Genomic DNA, 19,900 nt, shown 5'->3' with positions numbered 1-19,900 from the left:
AAAGGTATGGCAGCTTAAATATTTGACTCTGAAGTAATGAACTGAACATGCTCACATATTCAAGATGAAAATGAGACTAATGATTTTTATGGGAAAAAAGGTACAAGGAAAGAGAAAAATATTAAACACATATTGAAACCCGGCAAGAAATCCTAAAAGTGAAATAAAAAGTATCCTTTACTAGTAAGAAGCTAAATGCCAGACTTACCTGGAGCAGGGCTTAAGTAAATACCATTACATGTAAGTAGTTTTTTCATAAACTGAAAATACTCTACAGTGTACTGCATTTGGTTATGCATGAATTGCACATTTTGTTTCCATACACTTCTCCCAATGGCTGGTGACATAATCTGATGGGATCTTGTGAGCTCTGATATATATCTTATCATTTTATCATCTTGGTCTATTGTGTCCATTCGTTCATAAAAAAGTATATAAGCATTCCACCACCTTTGCTGCTGCAGGTATGACACGCACTTCGTCATACGATCAAATACTTGTCTCACATATTCTCCACCAAAGCACTCATTTTTCATTTCTTCATCATCATCCATTTTACACTCTGTTACATCTCCATCATCAAATTTATACCAGCGATTTCTCTCATCTTTATCATTCCTTTGAATGATGTAAGAATAATAATGTCCAACACTTGCTTGACCACTGTGCACAAGCACACCCACTAGTCTGTATTTTGCGCTTACTGCTGTCTCACTTTCAGACTGCACGTCCTGTTTTATCAATTGACTGTCTGGGTTTACATTATCTCTTTCCAGCTTTGCAACACCTGGTACTGTGTAAGGTCCCATATCCAGTTCTCGTGGAAATTCAAAATAATCATTGAATTTAACTGGACAGTCTCTTTCCCAGTCATAGCCAAATCGTTTCAATTGGATAGCAAGAACAGGAGGTAATTTTTTAATTAGCAAGCGCTTTACTGTATCAACCTACAAAGAAACAAGGAATATACATGCATGTTTTCATAATTCAAATAATAACTAAACAACAGAATTTAAAACTTCACCATCTATCTACATTTACAAATAGATGACTAAATGATGATGAACACAAAGCCACCTGTCACAGTGACTTATTCAAAACATTTATACTAAAACTAAAAATACCTAGTCTCTCATTTGCTGAGAACTACAAAAATTATGTGACACAGAAACCAATTAGCACCTGGTTCCTTAATGTTACTATCTGTCCGATGCATACTGCTGTTGGATCATGTTACATTTTTGATGTTTTACCTTTACGACAATGAATAGGATCTGCTATGAGCAACTGAAGAAATACCGGGAAAGACATTTATTATTTATCATACCTGTATATTCAAAGACATGTTATGGACTGATCCTACAAACTGGTTAAGTTGCTGTATAAAATTAGTTGGCTGGGTCTAAAAATCAGACCTGGGTTTAAAGCTTAAGTGGGTGTGAAAATGTTATGTAACCAAATAAAATCATGTCAGTTCTTTTAAAGTTCAAGAGTAACCTGAAGAACGAAAGGGGAAACTACTAATACCAACTCTTCAGGTTTGAGTTCACTGGTAATTTTGACTTCTAAAATTAATCGTTCAATTGAAATGGTTTTTCTTGACAACTGGCAGCATTTATAGTATTGTTTCTCTGATAAATCTTTAAATCATTTATCGCTTTGAGTACCTCCCTGCTACCACCATTAACAAAGCATAGATAGAGCAGAAGTAAAATTTGAGGTTAATACAACTTGACATTTTTTAGTTCTTTCAAATACAATCATATTTATTTAAAAAAACTATACAATACCCACTTTTTTATCACATTTTTCACATCGATATGCATTTGCACCTTCTAATAAATCTCCTTTGATATACTGTTCCAAAGAATCAAGCAGGTTTTGGTGATTTCTAATGTCTACATTCAGAGTTGTAAAAGATTCTTCACATTCATATCTAAAGATACGTAAAACAATCAAATGGATTTATTCCTTAAGTTTCTAAACATTATCTTTAGTTGCAAACATTGCTAAAAATGTTTGCAGTATTTACTACGTCTCAAATTGGATATTTACTATGTCGTAAGTTTACAGTTATCTTTTACTGAACACTTTGTTCTGGACAATGTATTCGATTCTTTGCACACACTATCGTTCAGTCATCTTCATTAAAACCTGTTAAGAGATACATATCTATCCCTATCAAAAAGACAGGCAAACTGGGCGGGAGTGGGAAGAAGGTGCCAAAGACTAATTTAGTATAGTTTACAAGGCAGAGTAGTGATTTGAAGACAGCCTTGTCTGGTCTCATTATGTAAGTTCTTTATATTCTCTCATACTGTTATCTGTGTGGGTAGTAATTTGTGACAAAGTTAAGGATTTATCAAATTTAAAAAAGAAGAGACTATTCATGAAGTGAGTTTTTAATTGTTCCTGCATTTCTCTAATAGATAATGCAATAGCAGCTAGTATTCATGGCATTTATATGCCAGATTCTAACCTACTGTACACATTCAAAAATCCGACCAACATTTGCTTCTAGTGTTGTGTTCTGGAGTCACAACCATTGGAAGAGAAAAGTAATGTGAAATAGGCAGTCAACATCCCATATTGAGGTGATTTTTTATAATGGGGATTTTGAAAAACTTCTGATGGCACATGCTAATAAACTCAGAAAATGGGAGGTAGAGAATACAATACAGTCTCACTCATTAAATTCATGTATCAAAAAAATATACCAAGTGCCTACTGTGTATAAAACGTAAGGGATATTACATGTTTGACATAGCACTTCCCATTTATAAAGATTTATAGTATGTAACCTAGATTACAAACATTGTAATTCAGAAAGAGAAAAAGAAAAAAGTATACTAATAGAACTATTTTTGAATGGCATATTATACATACTGTTACTATGACAGAAACCAGCCCAGAGGAGGAAAAGGAAGTCTTAAAAGATAAATGGGATTGACGGTTTCTTCTATAAAACTTAAAGGGTGCTCTAGAAAAACACATCAATGCTCTGTTACATTAAAAAACATGGGAATCTTGTATAATCCTAAAGTAAGAAAAGTTTAGCTGGAAGTGTATGTAATTTATAGTTTGAGTATTTTCACTTAGCAGAGTAAAGCAATAAAATTTAGAAGTAATTTGACAATTGAATAAAAAACTGACTACTAATAGGATAAGGGGACAAAGAGTTGGATAGTTTTTATTGTCCACCTAATGCAAAATATCTTTCGTAAGGACCAAAAGTTGGTCAAATTAGGTGAGTGAGTCTCCCATCTTCCAAATGAATGTTAACTAACATGATAAAGAATTTTCATTTATGTAGTATTATTTTTCCCAAAATCATTTCTACATCTTCAAAAGAACTCGCTCTTCCACTCACACCCAACTAATGTCTATAAAGTAAAAAGGATGACTCAACATTACTTCTACTGGGTTGTAGAAGACACCATACTTTTGTGGTTATTTTCATGAGAAAGATTTCAAAACATTGTATGACCATAACAAGTGCCAAAGTAAAACTTCTACACAATACAAGTGTCTGTCCACCAATGAACTCTGTGAACGGGACTCTTATAACTGAGTTACATGTATTTCTTTATTTATTTTTATTTTTATTTATTTTATTTATTTATTTATTTTCATTAGGAATGATTAGTGAACCGATTTCTCTATTACTTTGTTTAACAATAAAACTTCTACACAATAAAAGTGTCTGTCCACCAATGAACTCTGTGAACGGGACTCTTATTACTGAGTTACATTTATTTATTTATTTAATTTATTTATTTTTTATTAGCAATGATTAGTGAACCGAATTCTCTATTTACTCCAAAACACAGAATGTCTTCTCAACTCTTGCTAAATTTTTTGATGCAAACATATCCAACCATCTCAAGAATGACAAGAATACATAGAAATTTTTTGTAATTTAAAAAGTTGACTTTTAAATTGCTACCAGAAATTATGCTCCAGACATGCCAGTTATTTTCTACACATACTGTATTTAAGATATTTCAATTATAGTTTTAATATAACACAACAGGGAAATATAGTTATAAGTAATAACTGCAGATTTATGGAAAATGCTATGTTATACACTAGGATATGACAAGGCAAATAAGAACATATGATAAAGTAGTTAAAAAGTCAATGAACCTCCTTAGAAAACAGAAGCAAATGTTACTGAAAAGGAAGAAACAAAGAACAGAGTGCTAAAAATTAAAACACAGAGATGTAATTCATTCACAGTCCTAGGCAGTTAGTGATAATTGCCATAGCCTGCTTTCATACAGTTAAGAACTAGTAAAAATTTTATTAAAGACTACAATAAAAAGCACATACTAAAAATGTTAATTAGCACTTACCTATGTGGACAGCCTTGGCAAATCTTCTGATCAGCAAAGGAACCTCCTAGGACTTGACTTAACATAGCTGGATGTCCTAAAGCTTTTAAAGCTTCATCTAAACTATCCACCAAACAATGAAGAAACTCTACGGCGTCATATTGTTCACGTAGATTAATAAGTTTACCCCAAAGCCTAAGAAGAAGATGGAATAAAACAGCACTTTACATCCCCAGAATATTCATATTTTACTTTTCATTAACAATGAAAATGACAATGATATAAACAGAGTGATTTTTTTCAAATTGAGAGAGACAGGTACATCTGATTCTAGAGTGAGTGGATTTGAAACTTAGGCCAACCAATACTGAAAAACAATACCACGTGTGTGTACACAAAATGAAAATGAGTGCTGCTAAAAAAAACCCGGTCATACTGGAGGTATTAGTAACATTTTATATTTTATGTTCATGTTTAATATTTACAGAATACAAGAATAGAACTAGAACTATATTTTTAGCAAAAGACATAGCAAAATGTTGAGTTTACTAAGGTTTATTGACTGTGTGTGCGTAATGTGCCTTCATAATCCTAAAACCTGCTTATTAAAAAAATTAACTTACAATTTACATACAGTAACATTCAATCTTTTTGGAGCACAGTATGCGATCTAGTATGTCACTTTCACCAAATGAAGACAGTTGTAAAATGGTCACTACAAGGAAGACGCCAAACCATATATCTCAGTTCATCCTGCCAAATTTACTATACCATGTCAGTAGTCAGAGCATTCCGTATTCTTTAATTTCTTAAAACCAACTGTTTTTTAAACCTTTACAGTATCCAGTCAAAATAGTGCTTTCAAAGATATTTAACTTAGTTCTTCCAGTTTTTCTTGTACGAGTGATTGCATCTCTTTTCCCACCACACTTATCTGAAAAATAACTTTACTTAGAGAGAGCTATAGTACCACATAATAACTAAATTTTCTTCCAGGTTTGGAGGATTTGAAATATTTATAGTAAGGAAATCGCTCTCCTTTTGAAACCTGCGTAAACTTCTTGGGGGTGCTAGTCATAAACGTGAAGATGATGAGAGCTACTGGATCCGAAGGCTAACGTGAAAAGTAGCAACCTGATTTCCCCCATCCCTACCCCAGCAGAACTAGCCCTTCATGGTCTAAGTCATCGATGACTCCTGAAAACAACAGTGGCTTCTTGTTTAAAATGGAACTGTACCTGCTAGAATAATGTGGCAAGAAAAAATTGCTTTGTTTTTCTTATTAGCCATCCACACTGTAGTAATGGGGCTTCCTGAAGTGATTACTGGAAGACTTTTTCTTAGGAGACCGAATTCTCACTTTAACAAAAGGCTCAGAAGGCTGGAGTGACGGTTATCTTCCTTCTTTTGTACTTCAAGTGCTCATTTTATGCGGTTTTTAACAGGTTTGTTTCCACTGCAATCCCTTAGTGCCTTTCTAGCAACTGTACTTGTTTCTGCTTCCTATCTGTGAATGACCAAGGGCTTAATTGCGGTTCCACCATTTCAAACAGTTCTCAGAAGATTCTTCACTTGCAAGAGTTGGGATGAGGCCAGATGAAAAATTATTTGCCAAATATTCCATCACTGCTAAATCACTCTGTTCTTTCAATTTACCAGTCTAATTATGATGTCTGTTTCCAGTTTTTCTATTGCCATTTGATGCCTGTCTGCTGATAAAGCTGGAACACTTTCAAAAGGAATGACTTTGGTAGAATAAGGTGCTTTGTTGTGATTAGAATGTGTCGTAAGTGATTCAGTCAAGGTTGTCTCCATGAGCTCAGGAAGTAACTACAGCCAAATACCCTAGTGACTGAAAATACGAATAGCTGATAACAGCTGTTACCTATATCAAGGTGTAGCCAGATACTACGGGCAAACAAAGTTGCAGGCCTCCAAAAGCACAAATCCCAGAGCAGCCAATTCTAGCAATAAGGACTTAACAAGGACATGGGATCAAGTAAAAAAAAAAAGTTTTCTCTTCTGTAAAATGGAAGGAGATATCAACACTATGATTTTATGTTACTTTGGAAATGAAAAGTGCCATGAAAAACACAGCCTGATTAAGAGAAAGGATGCAGAGCTTAGGTCTGCATTCAAAAAGTTGTGAAATCTTGGGAAAGTCACCTCAGCTCTCTGAGCCCCAAATTCCAAATCAATGAGCTGACACTGTGGCTCAGCTTTATAAATTCCTTTTCAGCTCAGAAAGCCTAGGATATCCAGTCTAGGGAAAGAACCAGGCTTGTCAAGGTATTAAAATAGGCAAAACAGTACAGCATAGCAGATGGAATTAAGGGAGTTCTCCTGTTGATCTGAAACTTTGCTCCATTTGACATTTCTCAACCTCTTAATTGAGAATGTACTTAAGTTCTCAGTACCTAACCTACAGAATGGACATATTAATTTCCTAACCTACAGAATGGACATATTAACAACATCTACTTCACTGCGCTGTAACAATTTAGTGAATTAATACACAGAAGTGTTTGGAGCAAAGTTTGGCATATAGTTAAGTATTCCATAAATGTTATCAATCGGTAGTACTTGTTGCAAAATAGCTGTTTGAATCACCTGATTATATATCGATGTTTTTTGAAAAATAAGCTCAGTGAGCAGATTTTTTTGTCCTTTCCAGCCGCTTATGAATAGGTGGCTAGAACATCTACAGTGCTGCCTGTAGTAACACTGTGGGCCAATACCTGCTGGCACAGAGAAGACAAAAATATAACCAGTGAAGAGGAAGAAATCTTATTAAGACTGACAAGAGATGGGATATTAAAAACTGAAAGTTTATGTTTCAAGCACTCCAAACCCTCTTTCTCATACTAAATATTTTGACCCATCACACATACGACAAGATGACAAGAGATCCCCATGCTGCAAAAAGGGCCTACAGAACTTCTGCCCATATTTGTCATTTGCTTTTTGTATTTTTTTTTGAAGTTCAGTTGGCACAAATCTTATATTGGTTTTAAGTATACAACACAGTGGCTGAAGAGTTACCCATATTATTAATTTGCACCCTGACTAGTGCAGTTACTATGTCTTGCAGTTGATTTGTTTAAATTTGTTCACTGAACCATGATTACTCTGAAGTATGCTGTTTAGCCCCCATGTGTTTGTGGGCTTGTCTTTGTTGTGTAATTTATTTCTAGTTTCATACCATTGTGGGCTATGAAGCTGCTTGATAAAATTTAAAACTTTCTGAATGTATAAAGGTTCTTTTTGTGGCCTACTATGTGGTATTTTCTCAAGAGCATTCCTTGTACACTTGACAAAAATGTGTATCTTGCTCCTTTGGGTGGAATATTATGTAAGTAGCTGCTAAGTCCATCTGATCAAGTGTGTTGTTCAGTGCCTCTATGTCCTTATTCATTCTGTTTAGTTTATCTATTGATGTGAGTGATATGTTAAAGTCTCCTAAGATGAAGTGTTATGATCTATATCCCCCTTATATCTGTTAGTATTTTAAAAAATATTTAGGCGCTCCTGTATTTGGTGCATATTTATTATTTACTTATTTAAATTTTTTATTAAGGTTTTATTGATATACTCTCTTACAAAGGTTTCACATGAAAAACAATGTGGTTACTACATTTACCCTTATTAGCAAGTCCCCCCTTACCCCAATGCAGTCACTGTCCATGAGTGTAGTAAGATACCACAGAATCACTATTTGCCTGCTCTGTGCTACGCTGTTTTCCCCGTGATCCCCCACACCACGTGTACTAAACATAATACCCCTGAATCTCCTTCTCCCTCCCTCCCCACCAGCCCTCCCACACCCCTCCCCCCTTGGGTAACCTATTTTTTGTTCCTTCAGTTTTGCTTCGTTGCTATACTCCGTAAATGAGGAAAATCATCTGGCACTTCTTTTCCCACCTGGCTTATTTCACTGAGCATAATGTCCTCCAGCTCCATCCATGTTGTTGCAAACGGCAGGATTTCTTTCTTTCTTATGGCTGAATAGTGCATACATATTTATAATGGTTATATGCTGTTGGACTGAGCCCTTTATCATTATGCAATGTTCTTCTTTGTCTGCTACTTTTTTGGTCTTGAAATCTACTTAGTCTGATACAAGTACTGCCACTCCTGCTTTTTTCTCTGTGATGTATCTTTTTCCATCCCTTCACTTTCAGTCTGCCTTTGGGTCTGAGATGGGTCTCCGGTAGGCAGCATATAAACAGCTCTTGTTTCTTTCTCTCTTACGCACTCTTTGAATTTTTACTGCCATTTTAGTAACTGTTCTCTAGTTGTTTTCATACCTCCTCTCTGTTCCTTTTTTCTCTCTTATACTGTTCTCTTGTTATTTGATGGTTTTCCTTGGTGTGGTGACTGTATTTCTCTTTTGTAATCTTTTCTGTATCTATTATAGGCTTTAGGTTTGTGATTACCAGAGGTTCAAGGGTAGCTTCCTAACTGTGTAATGGTCTACATTAAGTTCATGAGTGCTCTGTATGAAACATATTCTAAAAGTACTTTTTTCTTCCTCCTCCCTTTACATTTTATATATTAGATGTTGTCATCTGCATTTTTTGTGTATCCCTTGACTGATATTATTCTAGATTTTACTACTTTTGGGTTTTCCTTTTTTCTTTTTCATTTCAGACTTGCTTGGATAGTAATGGGTCTACTACCTTTATTACGAGTTTAGATAAAAATACTTAGCCTTCAGAACACTTGTATCTATAAAAAGTCCCTTTGACATACTCTGTTAAGGCCAGTTTAGTGGTGATGAATTCTTTCAACTTTCATTTATCTAGGAAATATTTAATCCGTGCTTTAATTCTGAACGATAGCATTGCAGGAGAGAGGACTCTTGGTTGAAGGTTCTCTGTTTTAATAACTGGATGTTTCATGCTACTGCCTTCTGGCCTGTAAAATTTCTGCTGAGCCATCTGGTAGCTTCTGTATAGCAAATGACTCCAACAGCAGAACAAAAAAGGCAGCTTACAATATGGGGGAGCAGATTCAGAAACAATCCAAACAATAAGGGGTTAACATCCAAAATATATAAAGAACTCATAAGGTTCAACACCAAAAAAATCAAATAGAGAGGAGGAGCCAAGATGGCGGTGTGAGTATGACAGTGGGAATCTCCTCCCAAAAACATATATATTTTTGAAAATACAACAAATACAACTATCCCTAAAAGAGAGACCAGAAGACACAGGACAACAGCCAGACTACAACCACACCTGCGAGAACCCAGCGCCTGGGGAAAGGGGTAAGATACAAGACGCAGCCCGGCGGGACCTCAGGCCCCTCACCCCAGCTCCCGGCGGGAGGAGAGGAGTTGGAGCGGGGAGCGAGAGGGAGTCCAGGACTGCTACGCACCCAGCCCCAGCCATCCGCACCAGAGTGCAGACATACAGTGCATGCGTGGGGTGCTGTAAACTAGGGAAGCAGGACAGTAAGACCTGTGAGCGGGTCCTGCAGCCGGCACCCCTGGGACAAAGAAAAGCGAAGGAACTCCGGGCGCACTAAGCCCCTGGGCAACAGCTCTGAGACCCTTCACGAAGGTAAACAGCCAAACAGCCCCCCGTCCACTACCCCTCCGAGGCCCCGCCATAGCAGAGCAGCGGCCTGAGGCTGGCCACGCCCACAGCAAGGGAGCTTTCTCCATACGGGCCGGGCAAGATACAGAGACCCAGTCTACACGCAATTGCCCAACACAAGCCACTAGGGGTCGCAGTTGTCCCAGTAAAGAAAGGCCAGGAGCGAGTGGAAAGATTCTTGGCTCTCCCAGCTGACAGTTGAGTCAATAGCATAACCACTGTGCCTATCAACATGAAAAGGCAAAAAAACTCGATTCAGAGAAGACTAACCCAGACATCTTAGACTTCTTCCCCTGAGAGGGAACCTGGGGAGATAGATTTAACCTATCTAACTGAAAAAGAATTCAAAACAAAAGTCATAACCATGCTGATGGACTTGCAGAGAAATATGCAAGAACTACGGAGGGAGAATACAGAAATAAAACAGTCTCTGGAAGGACTTCAAAGCAGAATGGACGAGATGCAAGAGACCATCAATGAACTAGAAAACAGAGAACAGGAACACAGAGAAGCTGATGCAGAGAGAGATAAAAGGATCTCCAGGAATGAAAGAATACTAAGAGAACTGTGTGACCAATTGAAACAGAACAATACCTGCATTATAGGGGTACCAGAAGACGACAAAAAATCAAATAACCCAATAAAAAAAATGCAGACACGAATAGACATTTCCCCAACAAAAAATAAAGATGGCTAACAGGTATATGAAAAGATGCTCTATATTTTTAGTTAATCATCTGTGAAATGCGCTCAAAACCACAATGAGAACTACGTCACACCACTCAGAATGGCCACTAACCAAAAGACAAGAAATGACAAGTGTTGGTGAGATGCAGAGAAAAGGGAATTCTTCTATACTGTTGGTGAAATGTCAGTTAGTGCAGGAAAGCAGTGTGGAGTTTCCTGAGAAAACTAAAACAGAAATACCATTTAACCCAGGAATTCCAAATATAGGAATTTACCCAAGGAAAACAAAAACCCTGATTTGGAAAGACATACGAGCCCCTATGTTTACTGCCACATTACTTACAACAGCCAAGATGTGTATGTAAGCTACCAAAGTGTCCATGAACACATTCAGCCATTCAAAAAGAAAGAAATCCTGCAATAATTTGGGTCATTTGCGAGAATATGGCTGGACCTAGAGGATGTTATGCTCAGTGAAATAAGCTAGGCAAAGTAAGATAACTATCATATGATTTCACTTACTTGCTCAATCTAAAACCAAAACAAAATTACGAGAACAGCAGTAGACTCACAGTAAGAAGTGACTGGTGTTTACCATGGGGGAGGGGTTGGGGTAGGTGAGTGAGGAAGGTGAAGGAGATAAAGGGACACAACAATTCTCAATCATAACACAAGCTGGTCACAGGGATGGTAGAAGAGCATGGTGAATACAGCTAATGATTCTGCGACGTCTTTCTAGGTTGACAGATAGTAGCCACACTGGTGGGGTAAACAATTTAATCATGTGGGTAACTGGTGAACCACTGTGTCGTATACTTGAATCTAATACAAGATTGTATACCCACTAACGTCAGTAAAAAAAAAAAAGGACTATTACAGAGTGTATGACTTTTGTAGTTAGTTCTTTTTACTCAGCATAAGCATATTGCTGAAATCCACTGAACCTTTTCAATGTAACACCATTACACCAGTTTGACTAACCTGAGTTGTAGAAGAACATAATTGTTTCCAGCCTGTTCATCTATTCAGAACTGTATGAACATTCATGTAGAAATTTTGGCGTGAGCCTAAGTATTGTTTTCTCTGGCATAAATCTTAATAACTGCAATTGCTGTATTGTATACTTAGTGAATATTCAATTTTGTAAAATACTGCTTTCCAGAGTGGCTATGGTATTTTCTACTCACACCCACAACAGGTGTCCGAGATTTTCTACATCCTACCCAACATTTGGTATTGTCATTTTTTAAATATTATCAATCTGATGTGTGTGTTGTGATACGCATTGTGTGCTTTAATCCCTTTAACGTTTAATCTATAGCATTCTATTTAAACGGGGTCTCATGGAGAGAGCACAGAAATTATTTTTAATCTAATCTGGACAATCGATGTCTTTCAACTGGACTAATTTACATTTTACATAGTACTGATTTAACTGAATTTAAGCACATGTCATTCTTTTGCTGTTTGTAGATGAGGAATTTTTCTTTCTGCCCTTTTATGTATTAATTATATTTTAACATTCAGTTTCAATGCATCTGTTGGCTTTTTGCCTATGTATCTTTCTGTTTGATTTTTAAATATGGCAGCCTTAAGAATTATTTTTAGAACATATACAGACGGTATCTTTTTTTTATGGCTAAAATGCTAAATTTTATGTTGTGTATTTTATAATACAATAAAAGCTGCTTTAAAAACCTACAAAAGCCAAATAAGTAAATCACAAGAAGTACATATTATATGATCCTTTCTATGAAATTCTAAAACATGTAGAATGAACCTATGGTGATAGAGCTCAGAATAATCAGAATACTGATCAACCTGGCTGAGGGATTTTGTTTTTTGTTACTATTGCTATCACTAACCTACAATTACATGAGGAACATTATGTTTACTGGGCTCCCCCTTCACCAAGTACCCCACCACCTACCCCATTACAGTGACTGTCCATTAGTGTAGTAAGATGCTGGAGAATCACTACTTGTCTTCTGTGTTGTACAGCCCTCCCCATGCACCCTCACATTATACATGCTAATCATAGTGCCCCCTTCTGTTCTTTTTCCCCCCGTATACCTCTCTTCCCAACCATCCTCCCCAGTCCCTTTCCCTTTGGTAACTGTTAGTACACTTTTGGGTTCTGTGAGTCTGCTGCTGTTTTGCTCTCCAGTTTTTTTTCTTTGTTCTTATACTCCACAGATGAGTGAAATCATTTGGTACCTGTCTTTCTCCGCCTGGCTTATTGCAGTGAGCACAATACCCTCTAGCTCCATCCACGTTTTTGCAAATGGTAGGATTTGTTTTCTTCTTACAGCTGAATGATATTCCATTGTGTGTATGTACCCCATTTCTTTATCCATTCATCTCCTGATGGGACACTTAGGTTGCTTCCATTTCTTGGCTATTGTAAATAGTGCTGCAATAAACATAGGGGTGCATCTGTCTTTTTCAAACTGGGTTGCAGCATTCCTATTAGTGGGATTCCTGGGTCAAATGGTATTTCTATTTTGAGCTTTTCGAGTCATCTCCATACTGCTTTCCACATGGTTGAACTAACTTACATTCCCATCAGCAGTGTAGGAGGGTTCCCCTTTCTTCATAACCTCACCAACATTTGATGTTCTTTGTCTTTTGGATGGTGGTGACCCTTACTGGTGTGAGGTGATATCGCATCGTGGTTTTAATTTGCATTTCTCTGATGACTAGCGATGTGGAGCATCTTTTCATGTGTCAGTTGGCCATCTGAATTTCTGCTTTGGAGAACTGTCTGCTTAGATCCTGTGCCCATTTCTTAATTGGATTGTTTGCTTTTTGTTGAAGCGCGTGAGCTCTCTATATATTTTGGATGTCAACCCTTTATCAGATCTGTCATTCATGAATATGTTTTCCCATTCTGTAGGATGCCTTTTTGTTCTACTGGTGGTGTCCTTTGCTGTTCAGAAGCTTTTCAGCTTGATATAGTCCCACTTGTTCATTTTTGCTTGTTTCCCTTGCCTGGGGAGATATGTACATGAAGAAGTTGCTCCTGTTTTTGTCCAAGAGATTTTTGCTTTTGTTTTTTTCTGTTTCATGACTTACATTCAAGTCTTTAAACCATTTCGAATTTGCTTTTGTGTATGCGCTTCGACAGTGATCCAGTTTCATTCTCTTACATGTAGCTGTCCAGTTTTGCCAACACCAGCTATTGAAGAGGCTGTCATTTCCCCCATTGTATGTCCATGGCTCCTTTATCATACACTAGTTGACCACATGCGTTTGGGTTAACGTCTGGACTCTGTATCCTGTTCCACTGGTCTGTGGGTCTGTTCTTGTGCCAGTGCCAAATTGTCTTGATTACTGTGGCTTTGTAGTAGAGCTTGAAGTTGGGAAGTGAGATCCCTCCCACTTCACTCTTCCTTCTACGGATTGCCTCAGCTATTCGGGGTCTTTGGTGGCTGCCTATGAATTTTAACACTACTGCTTCCAGTTTGTTGAAGGAGGCTGGCTATTGGTATTTGGATAGGGATTGCACTGAATCTGTATATTGCTTTGGGCAGGATGTCCATTTTGACAATATTAATTCTTCCTAGCCAAGAGCATCTTGCAGTTTTCAGGGTATAAGTCTTTCACTTCCTTGGTTAGGTTTATTCCTAGGCATTTTCTTCTTTTTCATTCAATTGTGAATGGAATTGTTTTCCTGATTTTCTGCTCGCTCATCATTACTGTCTAGGAAAGCAATAGATTTCTGTGTGTTAATTTTGTATTCTGCAACTTTGCTGAATTCAGATATTTGTTCTAGTAGTTTTGGAGTGTAGTCGTTATGGCTTTTTTATATACAATATCATGTCATCTGCAAAGAGTGACAGTTTGACTTCTTCTTTACCTATTTGGATGCATTAAATTTCTTTGCTTTGTCTGATTGCCATGGCTAGGACCTACAGTACTATGTTGAATAACAGTGGGAGAGTGGGCATCCCTGTCTTGTTCCTCATCTTAGAGGAAACACTTTCAGCTTCTCGCTGTTAACTATGATAGTGGCTGTGGGCTTGTCCTATATGGCCTTTATTATGTTGAGGTACTTGCCCTCTATACCCATTTTGTGGAGAGTTTTTATCATGAATAGATGTGAAATGCTTTTTCGGCATCTATGGAGATGATTATGTGGTTTTTGTCCTTCTTTTTATCATGTGGTGGAGAACGTTCGTGGATTTCTGAATGTTGTACCATCCTTGCATCCCTGCAATGAATCCCTCTTGATCATGGTGTATGACCATCTTGATGTATTTTTGAATTTGGTTTGCTCTTATTTTCTTGAGTATTTTTGCATCTATGTTCATTAAGGATATTGGTCTGTAATTTTCTGTTTTGGTGGTGTCTTTGCCTGGTTTTGGTACTAGAGTGATGCTGGATTCAAAGAATGAGTTTGGAAGTAGTCCCTCCTTTTGTTTTTTGGAAAACCTTAATTTGAATGGGTATCATGTCTTCTCTATATGCATATGTCTGATAAAATCCCGCAGTGAATCTATCTGGCCCAGGTGTTTTGTTCTTGTGTATTTTTTTGATTACCGATTCAATTTCTTTGCTGTTAATTGGTCTGTTTAGATTTTCTGTTTCTTCCTTGGTCAGCGTTGGAAGGCTTTAGTTTTCTAGGAAGTTGTCCATTTCTTCTAGGTTTTCCACAGAGGTTATCTTCTGATATTCAAGTAACACACAGAGCCTCAAAGCCATAAAACTGCCTTAATTTTTCCTTTATATTACAAATGTCTAAGGTTTTTCAATATATACTCAGTGATTTCTTTACCTGGTGTTATTTTTGGTTGCAATATTTATACAACTTAAATCTGAGAACAAAGTAGACTTCTATAAAAACCCAGTAATTCACCTATCTGTGGCTCTTCCTATATTCTTGAAATTCCAAGTTTCTCTTGGCAATATTTTCCCTGTCACCAGACCTTTGAGAATTCTAGAGCAGGAGTTGTGGAGAAATTCCTCACAAATTCCTATTTACTTTAGAATGTACTTATTTCCCTTTCACTGTCGAAGAACATTTTCAGGGGATATGTATGTTTGATTCTTCAACTATTTCTTTCTGTCGTTTCCTGTGCCTTTAGTGTCATACCAAGAAATCAGTCAAATTCAGTGTCACAAAGCTTTTCCCCTAGGTTCTCTTCTAAAAGTTTTATAATTTTGTCTCTCATGTTTAGGTATTTAATCCAGTTTGAGTCAGTGTTAATAGACATGTTGTGAGGTAAAGATCTAATGGTAAAACACTGAAAGATTTTCTCTAAGAGCAGGAATAAGGCAAGGATGACCTGCTTTCTTTCTTCCCTTGTATCTGCACAGCACTGGACTTTTACCTAGACTATTTTGTCAAGAGAAGAATAAAGGCATTCAAACTGGAAATCCTGAAGATCGAAAAAACCTGTTCATTCAGCAACAAATTCAGCTAAGTTTTAGGAAACAAAAATCAACACATAAAAGTCACAGTGAAGGGAGCGATTATTATTAATGCACACTGAGTTTCAATTTTGGATGATAATAAATGTTGTGAAGGAAGATGGGTGATGGAGAACAAAATGTGAATGTGCTTAATGTCACTGAACGGTACACCTAAAAACACTTTCTGAAAACAGCAAGGTTTATGTTACATACAGTTGATTATCAAAAATATTAGTGAGTTAGATTATAAAACCAAGAGAAAAACTGATAAGAAAGACTTCATCAATATTTAAAATCTTTGTGCATTAAAGTACATTAAGACAGTGAAAAGACTATCTACAGAATGTGAGAAAGTATTTGTAAATCACTTATCTATTAGGGCCTATTATGATAAGTGCCCCAAAATCTCTCACAATGTAACAAAAAGACGATCGGAAAGTATGTGAATAGGTATTTTCCTTAAAAACAACAACAAAACTAAGTAGCCAATAAACACAAGATGTTCAACTATGTTAATCATTAGGAAACTGTAAACTAAAACCACAGTGAGACCTCTTCACATCTATAAAGAAGGATAATATGAAAGGCAAGAGCAGGGAATGAAAAAAGGGAAAAAATATGAATAGTATTAATATTGGCTGAAAAAAATGCAACCCTCATACTTTGATGGTGGGAAAGTAAAATGATACAGAGGACATGGAAGAGTTTGGTGGTTCCTCAAAAAGTTAAAGAATTACTATATGGCCCTGCAACTTGACTCCTGAGACAAATGTAAACTTAAGTCCACACAAAAACCTACACATCCTGAATGCTGACATATGTACTATTCACAATCACTAAAAACCATCCAAGTGTCCATCAACTGATGAAGGAATCACCAAAATGTGAGGTACCCATACAATGGGTATCATTTGGCCATGAAATGGTGCTCTGATATATGTCAGAAAGTTGAGGCACCCTATTAACATGCTTAGTCAAAGAGGTCAGGCCCCAAAATGCCCACATATTATGTGGCTCTATATGAAATATTCAGATAGACACTTTGTTTCTCTCAACATGATGCCTCAGTCTCCAGGGCCTTTCAATATTCTCTCTTTCACTCATATATAGAGAAAACTAAGCTTTCTTTTATCAAAGTTGGAAAAAGGGGAGAATTGGAGAGTAACATTTTAACAGGCTTGTGGGACTTCTCTTGGGTGATGAAAGTACTCTAAAACTGGACAGTAATGATGACACAAACATTTTGAATGTAGCCTGCACCACTATTGTATACTTTTAAAGAGTTACAAGAAAAAAACCCTGAAGAGGCTATTATGTGAGTGGATTGCAGGTAATATAAAAGTGCTAGACAAATTGTGAGTGCCATCATTTATATGGAGAGAATATCTGTGAGACAAAAAAACTACATATATTTAAGTACAAACATGAAGATTCGGCAGGAGCATAATTATACTTATCTATATATCCAGTTATAAGTAGACATATGAAGATACAAATACAAACATGCATTTATGGTTCTACTATCTAATTACTATCTAATTACTATCTAAATACATGCACATAATCGAGTGAAAGAGTTTAAGATAAAATCTCATAGTATACCAATTTGGAAGAACAACAACAGAAATGTTGACTGGAATATGCTGAAGAAAGTCCTGAGTCAGAGACAAGACAAACAGGATAAAGACAGAAAGGTCTATACCAGGTGACAGAACTGGAAGCAGAAAGGCCTGTATCTGGAAGGAAGCATTGTATATATGTAAATTATCCTTAAAATGTACACTGATAGTTCATCTTGTGGAATATAGAAACGAATGATGAGAATAGGGGTCATTGTACTTCTAAATCTGTGATGTTCAAAAGAACTTTAAGTGACAATGCTCACATCTATGTATATATATTAGGGGTATTGCTCTGAATCCAACAGAAAGCGTGACCCCAGATGTCAGCTGATCCCTTCGTTTATCCACTTGCAATCATAATTCTGCAGAAAGCATTCTGAATTCCTGTGAATGACTGTAGCCCTTTTTTATATAGTAAGAAGAGATAGCTCTCCTAGTTACAGTAACGCTCTTAGTCTTAGGTAGTTGGTAGTTACAGTTGGACATGACACATGATAGGAGTTGACAAAATTTGCAAGAGAAAGGAAACCAGGTCAAGATTTTTAGGCTTAAAAACCTAAAAACAGAGCAAATTTTATTGGTCATTTTAGGAGGATGCTAGGACAGTGTTTGATTACTTAACAAACTTACAAAATAAGATTTAAAAAGTATCCTGGTTCTTATACATTTACATAGTAAGGGTAAATGATGACAGCAAGCTTCTCTTATAGATTCAATCTAATACACGGATGATAATCAATGTCAATTTCTGACCATAATTAAAAAAATAATGGGGACCTAACTGTAACTAAATGACTCAAAACCAAAAAAAGACATTTTGTATCTCTCCAAGAGAGTAAAATCACCACCTATTAAGTACTCTTGCCCATTCCAAATGGGAAATAAAATGATACTTTAAGTGGTCAAGCATCTTGATATTGGCTGGCTATGAAAACTACAGCTTTTGAACCAAATAAAGCCCACAATCACCCAAGACCTAAGAATAGTATTATATATAGGTTCAAATGGTTGAAAATAAGCCAAACTGGTACTATTTCATGACAAATGAAAATCGTATGAATTCAAATTCCAAAGTCCATGAACAAAGTTTTATTGAAACACAGCCATACATCACTTACTTACATATTATCTATAGCTGCTTTCTTGTTACTGCGGCAGAGTTAAATTTGTGACAGAATGTTTTATCTGCAAAGCTAATAAATACAGGAACAGAGCAAAGAGAAAATAATACAGAACACCAGAGCACTACAATTAGGAAAATCCAGACTGTGAGAAAGTTTCCAGGGCAAACTACCTGATTTCCTTATTGATAATTGCAAAACAGCTCGAAAGCAACAGAATGAACCAAAAACAAACAAACAAACAAACAAAAGTCCACACTCAAATCCCAACTAACCAAGCTGCAGCACCAACACAAGAAAGGAGAAAGAAATCTGTATATTAAAAAAAAAACTTCTGGATTCGAGAGGAAGATGACAGCGTGAGTAGGGCAGCAGAACTCTTCCCAAAACCATATATATATTTGAAAATACAACAGGGGGAGAGATACAAGCCGTGGCCGGATGGAACCCAAGCGCTCCCCCGACCCCAGCCCACCAGCGGGAGGAAAGGGGTCAGAGTTTGGACGGAGTGGAAGCACAGGATTGCTAAATAACCAGCCTTGGTAATCCACACCACGAGCACAGACACACATTGCATGCTGTGCTGGATATTAGGAGAACAGAAAAGTAAAATCTGCGAGTGGTTCCCCGCAGCCCGAACTCCTGGGACAAAAGAAAAGAGTGCTTTTTGAAAGGGACAGGAGCTTCACAGCTGGATGGAATCGTCTCCGCACACTCAGCCCAGCATCTGGGAACCCCAGGGAACTTCAGGTACCCTCACCCCTGGGTGGCAATGCAGCTCCAAAGTCCCTCATGGCGATAAGCAGCCTGCCATGCACTCCCCCTCATGTGAGGGCCTGGCAGAGCAGGCTGGGAGGTGACCACGCCTACAGCAGCCACCCAGAACATCCTCCCAGCACACAGCCATGCAGGCCAGACCAGGGTCCGCAGCTGGCGAGCAGATGCCCGGTGCAAGCAGAGGCGCAAAGGGGCGCCGTACTCGCATGAGAGCACACCCAGCTCGCCTACCTCTCCCCAACAGGGCTCTGGGATGCCCTGCCCGCCGCGGCTCAGGGGAGTAACCTGTAGCCTGTTCCCAGTGTGTGGATAACTGTCACAGGCAGCAGAGGAGGGAAGGGCAA

At 37.3% G+C, this 19,900-nt stretch overlaps 1 protein-coding gene across 1 annotated transcript in view; it reads right to left on the bottom strand.

Annotated features, from left to right (window-relative positions):
* The window catches only part of LOC130682069 (probable ubiquitin carboxyl-terminal hydrolase FAF-X), a 166,434-nt gene that overhangs the window by 14,780 nt on the left and 131,754 nt on the right, over positions 1–19,900 (bottom strand). Inside the window, 3 exon segments of the mRNA XM_057496199.1 lie at positions 209–947; positions 1,795–1,936; positions 4,356–4,529. Of these exon segments, the coding sequence (XP_057352182.1) occupies positions 209–947; positions 1,795–1,936; positions 4,356–4,529 (1,055 nt within the window).

This window comes from Manis pentadactyla, chromosome Y, assembly GCF_030020395.1.
Source record: "Manis pentadactyla isolate mManPen7 chromosome Y, mManPen7.hap1, whole genome shotgun sequence".
In the NCBI taxonomy this organism is placed as follows: Eukaryota; Metazoa; Chordata; class Mammalia; order Pholidota; family Manidae; genus Manis; species Manis pentadactyla.
Note: the sequence above shows the minus strand (reverse complement) of the source record. Positions and strands in the feature narration are given on the sequence as shown.